The 21,706-nt window shown below is 48.4% G+C and overlaps 1 protein-coding gene across 11 annotated transcripts in view; it reads left to right on the top strand.

Moving 5' to 3' along the window:
- Positions 1-19,759, top strand: part of GBF1 (golgi brefeldin A resistant guanine nucleotide exchange factor 1) — a 165,895-nt gene extending 146,136 nt beyond the window's left edge. For 6 of the 11 annotated variants that reach the window (XM_066355932.1, XM_066355931.1, XM_066355930.1 and 3 more), the window contains 27 exons: positions 683-877; positions 1,109-1,298; positions 1,875-2,015; positions 2,318-2,406; positions 3,730-3,932; positions 4,388-4,511; positions 4,792-4,917; positions 5,184-5,266; positions 5,917-6,153; positions 6,435-6,528; positions 6,892-7,068; positions 7,373-7,437; positions 7,521-7,644; positions 7,837-7,908; positions 8,040-8,134; positions 8,425-8,578; positions 13,641-13,866; positions 14,389-14,549; positions 14,684-14,936; positions 15,054-15,259; positions 16,824-16,974; positions 17,077-17,207; positions 17,401-17,502; positions 17,774-17,887; positions 18,020-18,200; positions 18,347-18,475; positions 18,915-19,759. In XM_066355932.1, coding sequence (XP_066212029.1) covers positions 683-877; positions 1,109-1,298; positions 1,875-2,015; positions 2,318-2,406; positions 3,730-3,932; positions 4,388-4,511; positions 4,792-4,917; positions 5,184-5,266; positions 5,917-6,153; positions 6,435-6,528; positions 6,892-7,068; positions 7,373-7,437; positions 7,521-7,644; positions 7,837-7,908; positions 8,040-8,134; positions 8,425-8,578; positions 13,641-13,866; positions 14,389-14,549; positions 14,684-14,936; positions 15,054-15,259; positions 16,824-16,974; positions 17,077-17,207; positions 17,401-17,502; positions 17,774-17,887; positions 18,020-18,200; positions 18,347-18,475; positions 18,915-19,195 — 4,104 coding nt within the window. In that variant the 3' untranslated portion in view covers positions 19,196-19,759. The remainder of the gene's footprint in view (positions 1-682; positions 878-1,108; positions 1,299-1,874; positions 2,016-2,317; positions 2,407-3,729; positions 3,933-4,387; positions 4,512-4,791; positions 4,918-5,183; positions 5,267-5,916; positions 6,154-6,434; positions 6,529-6,891; positions 7,069-7,372; positions 7,438-7,520; positions 7,645-7,836; positions 7,909-8,039; positions 8,135-8,424; positions 8,579-13,640; positions 13,867-14,388; positions 14,550-14,683; positions 14,937-15,053; positions 15,260-16,823; positions 16,975-17,076; positions 17,208-17,400; positions 17,503-17,773; positions 17,888-18,019; positions 18,201-18,346; positions 18,476-18,914) is intronic. The other 5 variants (XM_066355935.1, XM_066355934.1, XM_066355928.1 and 2 more) reach the window with 2 other exon arrangements.
- The last annotated feature ends 1,947 nt before the right edge of the window (positions 19,760-21,706 follow it).

The raw sequence follows: 21,706 nt of genomic DNA, 5'->3' as shown, positions 1-21,706 counted from the left end.
GGAGAAGCACCCATCTGCTTCTCCACCCCTCCCCCTCTCCTTCCTCTATGTCTCTCTCTTCCCCCCCCCCCTCGCAGCCAAGGCTCCATTGGAGCAAAGTTGGCCCGGGCACTGAGGATGGCTCCATGGCCTCTGCCTCAGGTGCTAGAAAGGCTCTGGTTGCAATGGAGCAACACCCTAGATGGGCAGAGCATCACCCCCTGGTGGGCATGCCAGGTGGATCCCCGGTAGGGCGCATGCGGGAGTCTGTCTGTCTGTCTCCCCAAAATAAAAAAAATAAATTAAATAAAATAACATTAAAAATATGAAACATTCTCATGTATTACAATCCTTTCATTTCCTACCGCTCATGTTCATGGTTGTGGGTGGCTGGAGCCAATCACAGCTGTCCTCCGGGACAACACCAAATTTTTATTGGATAATGCATAACGTATACGGGTCATTGTATGGCTCTCATGGAATTACATTTTAAAATATGTGGCGTTCATGGCTCTCTCAGCCAAAAACGTTCCCGACCCCTGCTCTATCCACTGAGCCACCAGCCAGGGCCTATAAGTTTCTTTTAATGCATGCCTCCTGACCAGGCTTCTGTTTCCTGTTTAATGTATTTTTCTGTCCAATTTTGTCTCTTTCTATTTTGAATCTTTCTCCACCCAAATGACAATTAATGGGTTATTGCCAGATGTACATCAAAAAGCTTATGGAGATCATCACTGTGGAGAACCCCAAGATGCCTTATGAGATGAAGGAGATGGCACTGGAGGCCATTGTGCAACTTTGGCACATCCCTAGCTTTGTCACCGAGCTCTATATCAACTATGATTGTGACTATTACTGTTCCAACCTCTTTGAAGACCTCACCAAGCTGCTGTCCAAGGTACTGAGCATTATTACTTCTAAAAAGAAGGCGGTATTAAGGAAATCTCTCTAGTGATAGTAAAGATGCTACATACAAGGAGGAAAATACTTGAGAATTGGAGAACAGGAAGAGGAAAGGCAATTTCTCGGGGCAATTTAGAAGTTATAGGAATGTGGAGATTTTTGGAAAAGGATCAGTTAAGTGTAAAGTATTCTAACCTCAACTCCACTGGATCTGATTACTTTCCAGAATGCCTTCCCTGTGTCTGGTCAACTCTACACAACACACCTACTGTCTCTTGATGCCCTGTTGACAGTGATTGACAGCACTGAGGCCCACTGCCAGGCTAAAGTCCTCAACAACCTTATCCAGCAAGAGAAGAAAGAAGCAGCCAGACCCAGCTACGAGGCAGTGGATGGTACCCGAGAAGTCAGCAATAGTAAGAGGCATTTCTTTCTTTGAGGGTCCCAGGATTCTATACGTATCCCTTCTCTACTCACGCCTTTTCCTGCTCTTATATCACTTCTGGGGGTACTCCCAGGTCTGTGTTTTTGAGGTTTAGTGGTGTGAATGACAGATCAGTCAGGCAGGCAAGTTAGCAGGACTCGTAGACTTTGTCCTTTCTCCTCCACCACATATTGGCTTTTTTACAGAATTATTTATGGAGAGGGAAGAAAACACAGATTAAAGGATATAGGACTCTGTCCCCTAAAAATTCCAGGTCCTACCTTCCCCCACCCCCAGTATGTGCCTCCACTCTAATCTTCTCAAACTTCCCCTTTAGATTGAGGTTGCAGAAGTTCAAGGAAATTACTTGGTAATCTCTTTATTAGATGATATAATCTAATGCTTGCCTGACCTGGGACAGTGACTGCTTGTTTGGGCTTGGGTTTGTCATGTTGTAGGCTGGCAACCTATGTGGGAGCATGCAGGTCTCCTTGGCCAGGGACTCAACTTCTGCAGCTCCACTTGGCTTCTTACTCCATAAGTCTTCACTTTTCTTCTTTCTTACCAGCAGAGAGAGCAGCCAGCGATGGGAAAGCTGTAGGCATGGCCCCAGACACCCCAGGCCTGCATCTTGCTGGTGGAAGCCGTCTGCCAGCAGAACATGGGAAGCCAGGATGCAGTGATTTGGAGGAAGCTGGTGACTCTAGGGGTGGGTACTGGATGTCTGTATCCTAAGCCCCTTAACTGGAGGGCCTGGTGGAGAGCAGAGATACCCTAGGGTAGTACCTGAGTGAACCTTAGCTCCTTACCATGCCTTCACATCCAGAGAGAGAAAAGCAGACATTTGGAGCCCTAGAAGATAGGACCTTTAGGGAAGTAGAAGACTGATGAGGACAAGAAAATTCTGAAGCATTCTTCTTTTTCACTGTGGAGTACATCAGCAATTTCCAAAAGTCATTTCCTGATAAAAGAGGTCTCATGGGTTTTTCCCTCTCTTCCTCCCATTCCTAGCTGACAAAAAGTTTACCCGAAAGCCGCCTCGATTTTCCTGTCTCCTGCCAGATCCACGGGAATTGATTGAAATTAAAAACAAAAAGAAGGTACGTACAGATATCCCCAGAGCCCAGCCTCTACCCACCTCTGTCTGAGTGATCTTTTTTTGTGTGTGTGTGGGTTTTTTTACAGAGACAGAGAGAGAGTCAGAGAGAGGGATAGACAGGGACAGACAGGAACAAAGAGATGAGAAGCACCAATCATTAGTTTTTCATTGCGCGTTGCAACACCTTAGTTGTTCATTGACTGCTTTCTCATATGTGCCTTGACCGTGGGCCTTCAGCAGACCGAGTAACCCCTTGCTCAAGCCAGCGACCTTGGGTCCAAGCTGGTGAGCTTTTGCTCAAACCAGATGAGCCTGCGCTCAAGCTGACGACCTCAGGGTCTTGAACCTGAGTCCTCTGCATCCCAGTCCGACACTCTATCCACTGCGCCACCGCCTGGTCAGGCTCAGCTGGGTGATCTTTGTAGGGTTTCTGTCCCAGAAGATGAACAGTCCTGCAGCACATTGTACAGCTTCCAAAGGCTAATCTTTGGGTTTGTTGGAACTTTAGCAATCCCCCAGTTTCCTCGGAAGCCCTTCCCTTACTCCAAAACCATGCAGTTAGTCATACCCTATTGTATGCTCCTGGACAACTGCTGTCTTGAAAGCCAGGTGTTACTGGTGGTCACAAGAACCCTGGGAGCTGGTATCATGTGGGTCACTGAAAGTTATTGGTCTGGTTCTCGAGCTCCAGGGTGATGATTGGCAATAAAGGGAAATTGACATTACTTCTGGTGCTTTAGTAAAGTTCAAATAACTGGGGTGTGTTTTGTTTTTGCTTGTTTGTTTTCTTAACACAAAACCTTCTGATTAACCCTTTCTTCCTCCTACTGCTAGCCTAAATGAATTTGGTTTATGTGTACCCTTGATTAAAGGACTGTGACTAGACATACAAAAGTTAAGTTATCATTATAGTTAGTTCACCTTGTCCTTCAAACCACAGAGCCTCAAGAACTAAGAACCCAAAGAAAGACAGGGGAATCAAACTAGTTTATAAACATGCCAAGGATGGTTGTAAAACTATAGAGAAGAAAAACCTTTTGTGGTCTCTTTCTTCTACTTTTTTTCCCTACCCTGTAGTTGGAGTAAAGTAAGCTGTCCTACACATCTTGAGCACTCAGGAAAGGAGTGAATAGGATTGGCTGTTCGCAGCCAGTTCTGATGAGGCATGAAGATTAAGGAAAGCTAGGGTCAGTATGATACAGCCTTAGAACCACATTCTAGGAGTTTGTTGGGTGACAAGCTATGGACTGTGAGGAAGTCCAGCCTGGCCTTGTCTGGTTTAGGGGCAGAGCAGCTTCTGACACCTCTAGTATTTCTTCTCCAGCTTCTGATCACTGGCACAGAGCAGTTCAACCAGAAACCAAAGAAGGGCATCCAGTTTCTACAGGAGAAAGGCCTTCTCACCATTCCCATGGACAACACAGAGGTAGCGCAGTGGCTTCGAGAAAACCCTCGTTTGGACAAGAAAATGATTGGAGAGTTTGTGAGTGACCGCAAAAACATTGACCTGTTGGAGAGCTTTGTGAGGTGAGGAAGCTGCAGGAAATATGGGACATAGTTGGTGATCATCTGGGGAGAGAGCCTCCTTCCCTCAAAGCAGTCTCAGCCAGTTGCTGCTGATGACCGGGTCACACACTCTTCCTCTTCCCATCACTTTTATCTTTTGTACCTGAAAGAGTCCCCAGCAAGATAGCTTTGGGAGCTGGTGGAGCAGGGTCCCTGAGCACAGGACAGGTTCTGGGTCCCACGGGATGAGGTTTCTAAGAAAGCCAAGAGTGCACTGATGTGAAAAGTACTAAGGTTAGATGTCAAATTCTGGTCTGTGTTAGGAATGGCCAGGAGATACTTCTCCTTTGCTAGAGTCTTTGGCCTAATCTGTTCCAGTAGGACAAGGTTAGAAGAACTGTGTCTAACTAATAGAGAGCCCAACATTTGCAGCTTACATATCTTCAGCATCTTTATCCTTCTTCCTCTCCCTATAGCACCTTCAGCTTTCAGGGTCTTAGGCTAGACGAAGCTCTCCGCCTCTACCTGGAAGCCTTCCGCTTGCCTGGGGAAGCACCAGTGATTCAGAGGTTGCTGGAAGCATTCACAGAGCATTGGAGGGTGAGTTTGAGTGGCAGGGGCTAAGCTCAGCCTCCCAAGTTAATTTGACTGAGGGTTTTTATGGCTCCAACTGAAGGACTCAGCTACTGTCTCCTAAGAAGGCTGAGAGCATCATCAGTGAGCTTTCCATAGATAGTCCAGCTTCTGTTAAGGAGTTGGCAAGAGGTTGGCCTCATTCTGGACGGTACCTCCCCTCTGTAGCAACATTGACTGGTGGGTTGGTGAGGGTTTAATTGTCCGGAGAAGGGCATTGACACAGGCGGGTTCTTTACTTTTTCAGAATTGTAATGGCTCCCCATTTGCCAATAGCGATGCCTGCTTTGCCCTGGCCTATGCTGTCATCATGCTTAATACTGACCAGCACAACCACAATGTTCGCAAACAGAATGCACCCATGACCCTGGAGGTAATTTTGGATCCCAACCAAGGCAGAGAAGATCCAGAAAGCTTTGGAAACAGCAGAAATGACATGGATGTCCAGTGGGCATGGTCAACAGGGTTCTGTCCATGGGAATCAGGGATGGCTGGCCAATCCAAAGAGGAACTGGGGTGGGGAGCTGGGTTCTTTCACTTAACTGTTTCCTAAGTCCTGTTTACCACAGACCCAGTGGTTCCCTGGGTGGGGCTTCAGCATTGACACATGAGAGGAAAAGCTTATTGGCCTGTCTCTAGGAGTTTCGCAAAAACCTAAAAGGTGTGAATGGAGGCAAGGACTTTGAACAAGACATCCTGGAGGATATGTACCATGCCATCAAGTAAGTATGAATAGAGGATGATGTAGCATCTCTGTTAAGAGAGGCACATTGCACCTTTTTCCAGATTTCAGAGTCACATCAGACTGCAATGACTCATATGCCCTGGATTTAGCCTTGGGACTTAGCTGGGCAACCCCCTCTCTCCCAATTCATTTCTTCCTTAAGCCTGAACAGTATTGGGACTCTAGTACTTTAAGCCAGGATACAAATTGCTCCTGCTAAATGGAGTGTCATGGCCCCTTTTCCTAAACGCAGAGCAGCTGGGGTTTCCAGTCTAGCTTCCAAGTTGTGTTCTGGGGCTGGTAGAAAACCCAAGATGGGTGCTGGAGGGTGAGGCTTGGATCAGAGACGGGACACTTAATTCTTAACTACAAATCAGAAAAGATAGAATTACTCATTCTCTCATACTCAGAAAGAATGTGACATCTTACTACAGAATTAAAGGCCTCACTTAGAGACAGGTCCTTGAGATTATGAGGAATTATGGGATGGCTCTTTTCTTTCTTCCTGGTGGGTGGGAAGCAGACCACTGAACTTCAGTTTTGATGACCTCTCATTGATGGAGAATGCCACAGTAAAGCCCCTTACCCTAACTTGGGAGCATCGAGGTTCACAGCAGTACACCTGCTTCTTCCCTTACCTCCTGACAGGAACGAGGAAATTGTGATGCCTGAGGAGCAGACGGGCTTGGTCCGGGAGAACTATGTGTGGAATGTACTGCTTCATCGAGGTGCCACCCCAGAGGGCATATTTCTACGTGTGCCTGCTGGTAGCTACGATCTTGACCTCTTCACCATGACCTGGGGCCCCACTATTGCTGCTCTCTCTTATGTCTTTGACAAAAGCCTTGAGGAGACAATCATCCAGAAAGCCATCTCAGGCTTCAGGTAGCTTATTTTTGGCCTTGGTATTGACCTCTTCCCACCTCTCTGAGCTAACATGGTTGTCTCCATACTTTTTTGGATCCTACTCTTATTTTCCTTAGAGTGGTTTCTTCTTGAGTTTTTGGAGGGAGGCTGAAGCTTGGGAAAGCTGTCTTAGACTTCAGAGTAAAAGGTTTCTCCCTGGAATTAACTGGGGAAGAACCCCAAGCAATCCTTCTCAGAGACTTGGAAGGGCAGCCTGGCCTTCCAGTGACTCTGTTTCTGGGATGGGGGTGACATTACAGGAAGTGCGCCATGATCTCCGCCCACTATGGCCTCAGCGATGTCTTTGACAATCTCATCATCTCTCTGTGCAAATTCACAGCTCTCAGCAGTGAGGTGAGCAGGGGCAGGAACTATGTGCCTGGAGTTCCAAAGGAAGACCTCTCTTTTAGCCACGGATTACTCTTCTTTCAGAGCTGGTTTCCCTTAGCATATTCACCTCCCTCTTGACTACAGTAGAGCTTAGGCCATTTCTGTCTTAAACACCCAGGATGAGATTAGCATTATCTCATGTAATAGGGATGGGAGAGGAGATGCAATAGTGGGAAAGGTCTTATCCAGGATAGCCCTTCCCCCTAGTATTATGGGGGATTGAAGCAGAGCCAGCAGAAGGACCCTCAGGGAACTATAATTTGAGGCCTAAGAGGTTCTCTCTTTTAGACATTTGCCAGGCCCTAAGCTCCTTCACATCTTTTCCAGTCTATTGAGAACTTGCCCAGTGTGTTTGGAAGCAATCCTAAAGCCCACATTGCAGCCAAGACAGTATTCCATTTGGCCCATCGTCATGGCGACATCCTTCGAGAGGGCTGGAAGAATATCATGGAAGCCATGCTGCAGCTCTTCAGAGCCCAGCTGCTGCCCAAGGCTATGGTGGAGGTAATTCTTGGCAAGAGCTCCATGATTATATGCTGTTGGTATATAGAACTAGTTCAGAGTAGCACTGGGCCTGATACCTGCTGAATCTTACCAATAACACCTCAAATGAAAGACCACAGATCTTGAGTGGGGGGATAGCTGTCAAGGAAGACTGGTAGAAGCCATTGCCAGTCACCATATGGAGGGGCTCCAGTCAATAGTGTAGGGCAGAGAGCTATAAGAAGAAAGCCAGAGAACTCTGCCTGAGGGGGCAGAAAATGCAAAGGGCATGTAGAAAGAAATTATTTTTGACCTGCTTTTCCAGGTAGAAGATTTTGTGGATCCCAATGGCAAGATCTCTCTACTGCGGGAGGAGACACCATCAAACCGGTGAGGGCAAATCAGAGGTTGAAGTCTTTGGGGAGACAGGGTCAGGACTCTAGAGCTCACCAGGGTTTGTACCCTTTCTACAGAGGAGAGTCGACAGTGCTGAGCTTTGTGAGCTGGCTGACACTAAGTGGTACCGAGCAGTCTAGTGTGCGGGGCCCATCCACTGAGAACCAGGAGGCTAAGAGAGTGGCCTTGGACTGTATCAAGGTAACTGCCGGCCTACCCCTTGTGAACAAGCCTAGGCCCTTACCTACTGGACCGATGCCCTATCAACTGAAGAATAGAATCATCGAGGGCTTGTGACCAGAAATGACTCCTGATCTCTTCCTGGGTCTTGGGAAAGTTCTCTTCCCTCCAGGCCTGTCACTGACCCTTCCTTTTCTCATGTGTCCCCTCCAGCAATGTGACCCAGAAAAGTTGATCACAGAAAGCAAGTTTCTCCAGCTGGAGTCACTGCAGGAGCTTATGAAGGTAGAGAATGAGGAGAAGAGAGGGAAGGGCTGGCTAAGTCTGGCAAGGGAGAAGAGAACAGTGATGTAAACTTCAGTTTCTGTCAGGGCAGTGCAAGTGGCTCCTACTTTCATGCTGTTGTTCTCTTCTAGGCTCTCGTCTCAGTGACACCAGATGAAGAGACATATGATGAGGAGGATGCTGCCTTCTGCCTGGAGATGCTACTGAGGATTGTGCTGGAGAACAGGTAGAAAGCCGGCTTCAGGCAGGCCTTACACTGGGCTTTGTGAAACTCATTTATTAGTTCTATGCTGGTTGTCCAAAGGGATGGAAGCCTGGAGCCATCTTGCTGAGTGGGCTCTAGGGGCAAGAAGCACATGAAGCTGTAAGCAGTGGAGGAGAAGCTTGCTTGTTATACCTGTCTACTTCGGGTATAATACCAATAAACCTGAAAAGGCCCAGCCTGAACCAGAAAGGGAGGCTGACTGCCCAGTGGCCTCTCTAGCTGAGACTGTCTTTATTCCTCATGTTCTTCAGGGACCGTGTGGGCTGTGTGTGGCAGACTGTTCGAGACCATTTATATCACCTGTGTGTCCAGGCACAGGATTTCTGCTTTCTTGTGGATCGGGCAGTGGTGGGGCTACTGCGCCTAGCCATTCGGCTACTCCGGAGAGAAGAGATCAGTGGTCAGGTAAGCAGAGTACAGCTGGGAAGGCAGGAATATGCAAGGGACTAAAGTAACAGTGTCAGTTGTGGATATGACCTGAGACGGGGGATATGTTTAGTGCGTGAACCCAGGGACCAACTACGAGGCTGGGGCAATCTAAGAGGTGGCATTGGGGATGCATCTGGAATGACCTCAGATATGAAGCTGATACTCAGCACCTCTGCTGGCTTTATAAATCTGCTCTGAGGGCTGGATACCTCTGCTCTGTGGCTATTCCAGCCTTATACCTGGCTTCTTCTCATGCTTAGGACTCTCCTGAGATGTCTTGGCCCAACTGTAAAAGACAATCAGCATAGAACTAATAAATGAGTTTAGCAAGGTCCCAGGATGTAAAATGAACACACAAAAATTAATCACATTTCTATATACTGACAATGAACATATGAAAAATAAAACCAAAGACCTATACCATTTATAAGTAAAATACTTAGATATACATACAATAAAACATATAGTATCTGTATGCTGGAAATTAACAAAATTCTAATGAAATAAATCAAAGAATACCTAAATAAATGAAGGGGTATACCATGTTCATAGATTGGAAGACTCAATGTAGTAAAGATGTCAGTTCTCCCAGTTGATCCTATGAAAATGCCAGCTGGGGCCCTGGCTGGTTGGCTCAGTGGTAGAGCGTCGGCCTGGCGTGCAGGAGTCCCGGGTTCGATTCCCGGCCAGGGCACACAGGAGAAGCACCCATCTGCTTCTCCACCCCTCCCCCTCTCCTTCCTCTCTGTCTCTCTCTTCCCCTCCCACAGCCGAGGCTCCATTGTAGCAAAGATGGCCTGGGCGCTGGGGATGGCTCTATGGCCTCTGCCTCAGGTGCTAGAATAGCTCTGGATGCAACAGAGCGACACCCCAGAGGGGCAAAACATCGCCCCCTGGTGGGCATGCCGGGTGGATCCCGGTCGGGCGCATGCGGGAGTCTGACTGCCTCCCGATTTCCAGCTTCGGAAAGATGAAAAAAAAAAATGCCAGCTGGGGTTTTTTTAGACACAGAAAAGCTTTGTCTAAAATTTATATGGAAAAGCTCAGGCCCTAAAATAGCCAAACATGTTGAGGAAGAAGAAAGTGATATTAAGGCTTACTATATTGCTGTAGTAACCAAAACTGTATATTGTTGGTAGAGGGACAGACATATAGATCAATGGAACAGCAGAAAGAACCCAGAAATAGACCCACACAAAGATGCTCAAGTTTTTAAAAAAGTTACCAAAAGAATTGTTTAAAAGAAGTAACAAAAAACAATGGGGGAAAGATAGCTTTGAAAGCCATAGTAGGGAAAATCAAATGAACCTTGACTGGAGCTTCATACCTTATGCAAAAATTAACTCAAAATAGATTATAGATGTAAATGGGAAATAAAAACCTATAAAAACTTTAGGAAGAAACTTAGGCAGATACTTTAAGGAGCTAGGCAGAGTTCTTAGCCTTGACCTTAAAAGAATAATCCAGGTTCTGGCCGGTTGGCTCAGCAGTAGAGCATCGGCCTGGCATGTGGAAGTCCTAGGTTCAATTCCCAGTCAGGAAACACAGGAGAAGCAACTATCTGCTTCTCCATCCCTCCCCCTTCTTTCTCTATCTCTCCCTCTCTCACTGTCTCTCCCTCTCTTCCCCTCCCACACCCATGGCTCAAATGGAGCAAGTTGGCCCAGGACACTGAGTATGGCTCCATGGCCTCACCTTAGGCGCTAAAATAGCTCATTTGCTAAGCAGCACCCAAGATAGGCAGAGCATTGCCCCATAGCGGGCTTACTGGGTAGATCCTGATTGGGTGAATGCGGGAGTCTGTCTCTCTGCCTCCCACTTAATGAAAAAAAAAGGTAAAAAGAACAGCCTGACCAGGCAGTGGCGCAGTGGATACAGCATCATATTGGGACGCAGAAGACCCAGGTTCGAAACCCCAAGGTTGCCGGCTTGAGTGTGGGCTCATCTGGTTTGAGCAAGTCTCACCAGCTTGATCATGGGGTTGCTGGCTTGAGCATGGGATCACAGACATGACCCCATGGTTGCTGGCTTGAGCCCAAAGGTTGCTGCTTGAAGCCCAAGGTCACTGGCTTGAGCAAGGAGTCACTTGCTCTGCTGGAGCCCCTCTGTCAAGACCTATATGAGAAAGCAATGAATGAACAACTAAGGTGCCGCAATGAAGACTTAATGTTTCTTATCTCTCTTCTTTTCTGTCCCTATCTGTCCTTCTCTCTGTCTTTCTCTCTGTGTCTCAAAAATAAAAACAATCTATAAAAGGAAAATGTGATAAATTAGACTTCATCGGTATTAAAAACTTCTACTCTATGATAGCTCATGTGAAAGGATGAAAAGACAAGGAACATAAGTTTGTTAATAACATAGTTGAAAAAAGACTAGTATCTAAAATATAAAAGAACTCCTGGAATTCTGAGGTTGAGAGTTCAAAACCCTGGGCTTGCCCGGTCAAGGCACATAAAACAAGCAAGCAATGAACAAGTAAAGTGAAGCAACTGATACTTCTTGCTCCAACCTCTCTCCTCTCTCTGTAAAATCAATTTTTAAAAAATATAAATATAGCCTGATCAGGCAGTAGCACAGTGGATAGAGCATTGGACTGAGATGCAGAGGACCCAGGTTCGAGACCCCGAGGTCACCAGCTTGAGCGTGGACTCATCTGGTTTGAGCAAAAAAAAGCTCACCAGCTTGAACCCAAGGTCACTGGCTCCAGCAAGGGGTTGCTCAGTCTGCTGAAGGCCCGCAGTCAAGACACATATGAGAAAGCAATCAATGAACAACTAAGGTGTTGCAACGCGCAACGAAAAACTGATGATTGATGCTTCTCATCTCTCTCCATTCCTGTCTGTCTGTTCCTATCTATCCCTCTCTCTGACTCACTCTCTGTCTCTGTAAAAAATAAATTAATTAATTTAAATAAATAAATATATATATATATATATATAAAAGAACTCAAAACACAGCAGTAAAAAAATATTAGAGGGCCCTGGCTGGTTGGCTCAGTGGTAGAACATCGGCCTGGCGTGCAGGAGTCCCGGGTTCGATTCCCCGCCAGGGCACACAGGAGAAGCTCCCATCTGCTTCTCCACCCCTCCCCTTCTCCTTCCTCTCTGTCTCTCTCTCTCCCCCTCCCGCAGCCAAGGCTCCATTGGAGCAAAGTTGGCCCGGGCACTGAGGATGGCTCTATGGCCTCTGCCTCAGGCGCTAGAATGGCTCTGGTTGCAACAGAGCAACACCCCAGATGGGCGGAGCATCGGCCCCTGGTGGGCATGCAGGTGGATCCCGGTTGGGCGCATGCGAGAGTCTGTCTGACTGCCTTCCCATTTCCAACTTGAGAAAAATACAAAAGTACAAAAAAATTAGAAAATGGGCAAAAGATCTTAAAAGACATTTCACTAAAGATTATATATAGATGGTAAATGAGCATGTGAAGACATTAACTGATGCTCAACATCATTAACCAGTAGGGAAATGCAAATAAAAGCTGTGATGAGACATCACCACACACCTATCAGAATGGCTAAAGTAAAAATATCGAATGCTGGCAAGGATGTGGGTCACTCATACATCACTGGTAGGAATGTAAAATGGTGGAACTCTGTTGGCAGGTTTTTATAAAACTAAGTATATCTTTTAAAAAAAATAAATATACAGTTACCACACAATCCAGCAGTTACATTCTTGGGTTTTTATCCCAGAAAAATGAAAACTTTCTTGTAAAAACCTATGTTGAGCCCTAGCCGGTTGGCTCAGTGGTAGAGCATCAGCCTGGCGTGCGGGAGTCCCAGGTTCGATTCCTGCCAGGGCACACAGGAGAAGCACCCATCTGCTTCTCCACCCCTCCCCCTCTCCTTCCTCTCTGTCTCTCTCTTCCCCTCCTGCAGCCAAGGCTCCATTGGAGCAAAGTTGGCCCGGGCGCTGAGGATGGCTCTATGGCCTCTGCCTCAGGTGCTAGAATGGCTCTGGATGCAACGGAGTGGTGCCCCAGATGAGCAGAGCATCGGCCCCTGATGGGCATGCCGGGTGGATCCCGGTCGGGCGCATGCGGGAGTCTGTCTGACTGCCTCCCCATTTCCAACTTCAGAAAAATACAAAACAAAAAAACCTATGATGAACATTCATAGACATTTTCATAATAACCCAAAACTGGAATTAGCTCCCATGATTTTCAACAGGTGAATGGTTACTGGAGTACATACATACCATGTACTTATGATTCAGCAAGTAAACACAAACTGTTGATACATGCAACAACTTGGAGTTATGCTGAGTGAAAAATGCCAATCCCAAAAGGTTATGTACTATATAATTCCATTTATATAAAATTTTGAAATGACATAGTTTTAGAAATTGTGGACAGATTGCCAGGCATTAGGAAAGAGGCAGATGTGGCTATAAAGGGGTAACATGAGGGAGTCTGTGGTGTTAGAACTATTCAGCATCTTTTAAAAATTTTTTTTTTTTAATTTATTCATTTTAGAGAGGAGAGGGAGAGACAGAGAGAGAGAAGGGGGGAGGAGCAGGAAGCATCAACTCCCATATGTGCCTTGACCAGGCAAGCCCAGGGTTTCGAACCGGCAACCTCAGCATTTCCAGGTCGACGCTTTATCCACTGCGCCACTACAGGTCAGGCCAGAACTATTCAGCATCTTGACTAGTGATGGATAACAAACCTACATAGGTGATTAAATTGTGTAGAACTTAATACGCACGAGTAGAAGTAAAACTGAGGAAATCTGAATAAGATCAGTGGATTGTATCAATGTCAGTATTCTGGTTACGATATACTATAGTTTTGCATAATGTTGCCATTGGTGGTAAACTGGGAAAAATCTTAAAGGGGTATTTGTGTTATTTCTTATAATACATATCAATCTATAATTATCTCAATACAATTTTTAATTTAAAAAAGACATAAAAAAAAATAAAAGACCAGCAGCTGTACCCTAAGTTTGGTCCTAGTCAGACTGTCCTCACTGGCCTAAGAAGACTGGTGGGTAAGGACCAGACCTTGTGTGCCACTTCCCACTTACCCCCACTCCAGGTATTGCTCTCCTTACGAATTTTGCTATTGATGAAGCCCAGTGTGCTGTCCCGAGTCAGTCACCAGGTAGCCTTTGGGCTCCATGAACTCCTCAAGACCAACGCAGCCAACATCCACTCAAGTGATGACTGGGCCACCCTCTTCACGCTGCTGGAGTGCATTGGCTCAGGTGTGAAGCCTCCAGCTGCCCTGCAGGCCACAGCCAGGGCCGATGCGCCGGATGCGGGTAAGCCCCTTCCTTGGGGAGTTCCACACTGCAGATAGAGCATCGTGGCCCCAGGGGTTGAGACAGGAAAACAAAACAGGTTTATTACATTGAGCGGATTAAATATCCATGGCTTCTGCTCTCTGCTTCCAGAGCTTTCTATGCCCACTGGCCTCTCCTAAGCACCTGTAAACCTTTAGGTTAAACAGCATGAAGGCAAGTAGGCAGCAGAGAAAGCCATGAAGCCAAGCTTACAACTGTCCTGAGGACTGTTCTCTCAGAAACTGAGAAGCTGCCCCCTCCCTCACCTGACAGCTGCTACTAGATGCCATCAGAAACCCAGATTAGCCTGCTGCCGTATTTGGTCAGGAGAGAAGCTGTCCAGACCATCCTTCAGCCCTCTGATGACAGGGGCTGAATCTAAGCCAGACCAAGAGAGAGAAGAGGCCAGGCTTGAGCACCTTTCTTCTGAGAGCTGAAATTATTCCCTCTACCCAATGTCCCCATCCTCACTTCGACTCTGCCTTTCTCCCTGCTGCTCAGGGGCCCAATCAGACAGCGAACTCCCATCCTACCATCAGAATGATGTGAGCCTAGACCGAGGGTACACTTCAGACTCAGAGGTCTACACTGACCATGGAAGGCCTGGCAAGATCCACCGATCAGCCACAGATGTTGACGTGGTCAACAGCGGTTGGTTAGTGGTGAGTGAGCACTGAGCAGTGGATGATACTCTTTCCTTCTTGGCCTGTGGGAAGGATTCTTGGCCCTCTGAGAGGGCATCCAGGGTAAGATCCAGTTCCAGCCTGAGTTCCCAGCTCCTCTGTGTACTTTACAGGTGGGGAAGGATGACATCGATAACTCCAAGCCAGGGCCCGGGACTGGGTCCAGCCGGCCGGGCCCTTCACCCCTGGTCAATCAGTACAGTCTAACAGTGGGGCTGGACCTCGGGCCACATGACACTAAGTCTCTGCTTAAGTGTGTGGAATCGCTGTCCTTCATTGTGCGTGACGCTGCCCACATCACACCTGACAACTTTGAACTCTGCGTCAAGACTCTCCGCATCTTTGTGGAGGCCAGTCTTAATGGCGGTGGGTCACCTGATGAAAGGGCTGTTGGGGAGTAGCCATGTGACTAAATGGGAACAGGGAGGAAAAAGCAGGCTGTGTCCATGAATGTGGAAATGTGACCTGAATCTGGCTCTTCAGGGTGCAAGTCCCAAGAGAAACGTGGCAAGATTCATAAATATGACAGCAAAGTGAACCGCTTCAGGAAGAAATCTAAGGAGAGCTTAGTGCTTCGGCGGCCTCGAACCTCCAGCCAACATGCTGCTCGGGGCGGGCATAGTGATGACGATGAGGAGGAAGGCGTGCCTGCCAGCTACCATACGGTGTCTTTACAGGTCAGTCAGGACGTAAGTATGGCACCCTTTACTTCCTCTTCTCTCCCTGCACCTGACTTGAGGAGTATAGGCGGGGTCAGGGACAGCTAGGACCTCCACAGTGTTCCCACCTGTAAGTCTTTGTTTAATTTTTAAACTAAAGTTGATTTTTTTGAATAAATAATCTATGCACATGGTACAAAGTTCAAAAGGTACAAAAGAGTAAACAGATAAAAGTAAGTCCCATTCCATTCCTATCCCTAGCCACAAAGTTCTCACCAGAAGCACCACTGCCATCAGTTTCTTGTCTATCCTTCCAGACTTATTCTGTGTCTATTCAAAGCATATAAAATGTGTTTTATGAGCAGACTTTATATCACTAAATAAATGGATAACTAATTGCTTTAAATAGAATAGTCTTCATTTTATTTTATTTATTTATATATATATATATATATATATATATATATTTTTTTTTTTTTTTTTTTTTTTTAAATTCAGTGAGAGGAGGGGAGACAGACAGATTCCTGCATATGCCCTGACAAGTCCCAGCAATCGATACTCTACCCATATGGGGTGTTGCTCCGTTGCTCAGCAACTGAGCTCTTCTTTAGCACCTGAGGCAGAGGCTGTGGAACCATCCTCAGCACCCAGGGCCAACTTGCTCCAGTAGAGCTATGGCTGCAGGAGAAGAAGAGAGAGAAGTGAGAGAGACAAAGGGGTGGAAAAGCAGATGGATGCTTCTCCTGTGTGCCCTGACCGGGAATCAAACCCGCAACATCTACATGCCAGACTGACACTCTAACACTGACCCAACTGGCCAGGGCCTAGAGTAGTCTTAGAAAAAATAATGAAAACAGAATATTAAATCTGACTAAACACAGTTTCCCATCAAAGCCATTTGAGCCTGGGGTATGCTTTTTGTTTTTATTATTTATTTATTTTAGAGACAGACAGGAAGGAAGAGAGATGAGAAGCATCAACTCATAGTTGTGTCACCTTAGTTGTTCCTTGATTGCTTTCTCATATGTGCCTTGACTGGGGGGCTCTAGCTGAACCAGTGACTCCTTGCTCATACCAGCGACCTTGGGCTCAAGCCAGCATCCATGGGGTCATGTCTATGATCCGATGATCAAGCCAGCGACCCCACACTCAACCTGGATGAGCCCCTGCTCAAGCTGGCGATCTTGAGGCTTCGAACCTGGGTCCTCAGCATCTCAGGCCAATGCTCTATCCATTGTGCCACTGCCTGGTCAAGCTATGCTTTCTGTTTTTAAAATAATGAAATTTTATCTATAATCAGGTGTGAAAGATAATTGAAAAGAATCTTTCTCACTATACAACTCAGTGTTGTTGAGTACTTAGTCCACACCCCTCCTCAGGTCTCCTCTACTAGGAGTAGTAACATCCAGCTGTGGGAAACACTGGCCAGAACTGGGCAGCGAGCTCATGGAGCCGAGAAGGGTGTGGTGAGAGGGGTGGAGCATGGTACGACTGGTATTCGGGTCTCCCTTGAGGACTCAGTCAGGGACAGTCGGGGGTGGAGGGTTTCACCAGACCTAGCCCCACTCATGTTCTGCCCCTCCTCTGACCCCAGTTGCTAGACCTGATGCACACCTTGCACACGCGGGCGGCCTCCATCTACAGCTCATGGGCAGAAGAGCAGCACCACCTGGAGTCAAGTGGCCGGAAGATTGAAGCCGATTCACGTACCCTTTGGGCCCACTGCTGGTGCCCTTTACTGCAGGGTAAACCTTGGGGGAGCACAGGGCAGGGCAGAGGTGGAGCAGGAGTTGGGCAGTACCAGGATCAGGACGGCTGAAGGATGCTGAGCCTGTTCTCACTCTCAGGAATTGCCTGCCTGTGCTGTGATGCCCGGCGCCAGGTGCGGATGCAGGCACTGACCTATCTGCAGCGTGCACTCCTGGTGCATGATCTGCAAAAGCTAGATGCCCTGGAATGGGAGTCCTGTTTTAACAAGGTAGGACTTCCCTCTGGTCGTAAGGTGAAGTTCACATCCTTAAGAACAGAACAGCCTGAGGAGCCCTACTATCAATCCTCAGCCTCTCTCACACCTTCCCCTCTGCTCAGTACCCATCCACCCCAGCCCCTGGCTTCCCTGGAGCAAGGCTGTCAACTGACCCAGTTGGAGATGCTGGCTGTTTACCCTCCAGGTGCTGTTTCCTCTACTGACCAAGCTCTTGGAGAACATCAGCCCAGCAGACGTGGGCGGGATGGAGGAGACCCGGATGAGGGCTTCCACACTTCTCTCTAAGGTACTGCTCACCACCTACACCCACCCACTCCCCTGCCTCGTCACAAAGAGGGAAACCAAGTCTCTGGTAGGATCTAGAAATTAGAGATGCGGTGTAGGTCCTAAGGACCCCAGCTATGGAGCCTCAGTGGGACTTAGGGACCTGAGAGGGTTCTGGAATTCAGAAGAATCTCTAAAGTTCCCATGCAAGATAGGGCAGGCTGCCTCTGACCTTGGAGAAGGGTAAAAAAGGCTCCTACCGTACCCTCAACTGAGGGGCTGGTGGGCCATAGGTCTTCTTGCAGCACTTGTCTCCACTGCTGTCACTCTCTACCTTTGCGGCCCTCTGGCTGACCATCTTGGACTTCATGGACAAGTACATGCATGCAGGCTCCAGCGATTTACTGGTATGTCCCGCCTCAGCCGGCCTCCTGCTGCCTGCTGGGAAGATTGACGGCTTCCCCCTTGGCGGCTACCTCCTCCTGACCATGTTCCCCATGCCCTCTTTCCTGCTCCCACGGTCCCACTGCCACCTGCAGTCAGAAGCCATCCCTGAGTCTCTGAAGAACATGCTCCTGGTGATGGACACGGCGGAGATTTTCCACAGTGCGGACGCCCGAGGAGGCAGCCCCTCGGCCCTCTGGGAGATCACGTGGGAGCGCATCGACTGTTTTCTGCCCCACCTACGAGATGAGCTTTTCAAGCAGACTGTCATCCAGGGTAGGGGCTCAGCCCAACTTCATCAGAAAGAATCTGGAGCTCACTAGTTCTTTGTGCTCCAGGTGGGTGGGAAGACTGGTGAGTGTTCAGGGCTTTGCTTGAAACCAAGTTCTGAGACCTGCATCTGGATTCTTTGCACTCCTCAGACCCCATGCCTATGGAGCCTCCTGCCCCCAAACCTCTGGCTTCAACCCACCTAACTCCTGCTGCTGGAGACACCAGAGCACCTGGCCATCCAGCTCCCCCAGAGATGCCCTCTGAACTGGGGGCCTGTGGTGAGTTCCTCTGGGCCAGCGTTCTGGACGTTGAGCAGGAAACAAGAGGCCTATGAGGAGGCCCAGGGCAGCTTGGGACTGCTGCTCAGCATGGGCTGTGAGGCAGGGGAAGGGGAAGAAAACCCTTTTTGCCTGCTCTTCCTATCAGAAATGGTGGGCCAGATAAGCTCTGATTAGCTAACTGCTTGAGATTTTCAGTCTTGGGAGGAAAAGACAGGGTCTGGGATTTGGAGAATATGTAGTTTGCCCTTCAAGGACTCTAGTAAAGACCAGGCCAAAATTAATTTGACTAGAAGTACAACGGAGGTAGAGGGTAGAGAGAAGATAGCTGGGCATTGCAGTGCGCTTCAAGGGAGACTCCCAACTGTTTAGCCTGGGAGGGGTCATTTTGCTCCCGGGAATGGGGAGTCTGACCACAGCCACCTTGCTCTCCCTCTAGATGCTGAGAAGCTCGAAGGCCCCCGCCCTGGCAGCAGCAGCTCCCCTGGCTCACCAGTGGCATCTAGTCCCAGCAGGCTGAGCCCTACCCCAGATGGGCCTCCTCCCCTGGCTCAGCCCCCACTGATCCTGCAGCCATTGGCCTCCCCACTGCAGGTGGGCGTGCCGCCCATGACTCTGCCCATCATCCTCAACCCTGCTCTCATTGAAGCCACCTCACCAGTGCCCCTCCTGGCCACACCACGCCCCACAGACCCCATGCCCACCTCTGAGGTCAACTAAAGAAGGCCCCTCAGAGATCAAGACTTACGAGGCTGTCCCTGCCCCCACTCCTTTGAGCTGTCCCAGGGGCTACAAACTCTTCAGGCCCAGCCTGAGCTGCTGCCACTGCTACTTGTATGGGGACCTGAAAAAGAGAACTTTTATAGCCCTTCCTGGGATCCACAATCAGGTTTCAGGACCTTTTTCCTCCTCTGCTGTCCATTCTTGGGGGTCCAACCTGAGAGCACTCTCAGGTACCACCTGCAGCCTGGCAGCTGTGGGGAGGCATCACTGTGCCAGCCTGCAGTGCCTGCCCTTGTGCCCCTCCTGCACGTGGTCAGGCATTGAGAGCCAAGCCAACCACTTTGCACTTTGTTTCCCTCCCCCACCCCATTCCCATCAGCCTGGCCACTCCTCCAGTTCCTTCTTTTATTAATTAGTTGGTCAGTTTGGAGAGCTGATTGGCACCATGGAGGGTGGGCAAATGGGGCTGGACAGAAGCATGTACATATGGAAAAACAGGAAAACAGGACAACGGTAGACTTTTTATGATATATATAATAAATGTCTTAGTACCAACATCAATGCCTTTCCCTCTGGTTTCCTTCTTGAATTTGTGGACACTGTTATTAAGATGCCCAGGGATTGGACCTTGAATGAACACAAGTGACTCTGAGCCTACCAACAGTCTAGCCCATGTAGCCGCGCCCCCTGCCCAGCCAACTGCCACAACCGAGGTCAGGATTCCTTCAGCACTGCTGCTGCCCAAATACCACCTCAGCACAGCAGTGCGTCCTTGGCACCAGGGATGTGCCAGGGTTTGGGGCAGTTGTCCTCTTCCCTAATAGCTCCAAGCAAGACACCTGGGACAACAGACTGAGATCAAAGGAAAATCAGAGCAGAGCTGTAGTTAATCAGAAGTCTCCCCTCTGCTGTACCTCATGGTCCAGGACAGTGGTTCTCAACCTGTGGGTCGCGACCCCGAACGACCAAAACACAGGGGTCGCCTAAAGCCATCGGAAAATACATATTTTAAATATGTATGTTGCGACCCACAGGTTGAGAACCGCTGGTCTAGGAGCACAAAGGAGCCTGTAGGGCTTGGGGGGCGGGGCTGGGAGACATCTTGCCCACAGCTGTGAACGTGTGTGTCTGGGCACAAGGCATTCATTCTGGTCCAAAATTGAGGAAGGACAGTTTCTTCCACACCACAGCCTCCATCCATCCCAGTCATTGAAGCATGATTAGAGAACCCCTCCCCTTCTGTCTCTTTGCATCAGGGTAAGACAAGTGGGAGTGTGCATGGGGCAGGCTGTGTGTGGCCCCTGCAGGGCTTAAGTACTGAGTGGGATGCAGAATGCTATGTATTAAACTTGCCCAAGTGAAGCATGTACACCAGTGGTCCCTAACCCCTGGGCCGCAGACGGGTACCGGTCCGTGGGCCATTTGGTACTGGTCCGCAGAGAAAGAATAAATAACATTATTTCCGTTTTATTTATATTTAAGTCTGAACGATGTTTTATTTTTTAAAAAAATGACCAGATTCCGGCCTGACCTGTGGTGGCGCAGTGGATAAAGCGTCGACCTGGAAATGCTGAGGTCACCGGTTCGAAACCCTGGGCTTGCCTGGTCAAGGCACATATGGGAGTTGATGCTTCCAGCTCCTCCCCCCTTCTCTCTCTCTCTCTCTCTCTCTCTCTCTCCCTCTCTCTCTCCTCTCTAAAAATGAAAAAATAAAATAAAAAATAAAAAAATAATAATTGTTAAAAAAAAAAAAATGACCAGATTCCCTGTTACATCCGTCTAAGACTCTTAACGCTTGTCTCGGTCACGTGATACATTTATCCGTCCCACCCTAAAGGCCGGTCTGTGAAAATATTTTCTGACATTAAACCGGTCTGTGGCCCAAAAAAGGTTGGGGACCACTGATCTACATTATCTTGGCTTCCTCCTCCATAATGGTCCCTTACCCCTCAAGGGGCAGAGAATGCTACCCTGTCGTGCTACCAGCTGACCTCCTCCTGGAGAGTTAAGGGCACTCACCCTCTTCATTGGGCCCAGCTGGCTATGTTATCATTAGTACAGAGGGCTTTCCTTTGCTCAGCACAGCCACATGGAAGTTGTTGGGAATCTGGACCTCTGCAAGTGCCTCACTCAGTAGAAAAGGGCACCTTGGAAATGAGAATAGCCTGATGTGGAAAAATACTGCCATGAGACCTGAAGCTCCTGCCCTGGTTTCTCTGCCTCTTCCTTCTCCAAGTAGTCCAGACCATCCTTGGTTTCCCAACCCTGTCTGTTGAGCAAACAAGTGTGTTAGGCTTGCTCACCTTGTACTTTGCCTGATTGGTGCTTGCCCTCAGGGCGGCCATCTTGGAAGGGGCCATTTGTTGCTATTGTTTGCTGGAGAAGCCCCCACCCCCACCCCGCCTGTTTTGCTTGGGAGTCCTGAGAGAGAATCAGTTTTCCCTGTCTGCTTGCTTCTCCACCATTGTGAGACTCTAATAAATGGAATGGCCCACCATCCTCCAGCTC

The sequence above is a fragment of the Saccopteryx leptura genome, chromosome 13 (assembly GCF_036850995.1).
Source record: "Saccopteryx leptura isolate mSacLep1 chromosome 13, mSacLep1_pri_phased_curated, whole genome shotgun sequence".
NCBI lineage: Eukaryota > Metazoa > Chordata > Mammalia > Chiroptera > Emballonuridae > Saccopteryx > Saccopteryx leptura.
The sequence above is the reverse complement of the archived record's forward strand: the minus strand, read 5'-3'. Positions and strand labels throughout refer to the sequence as shown.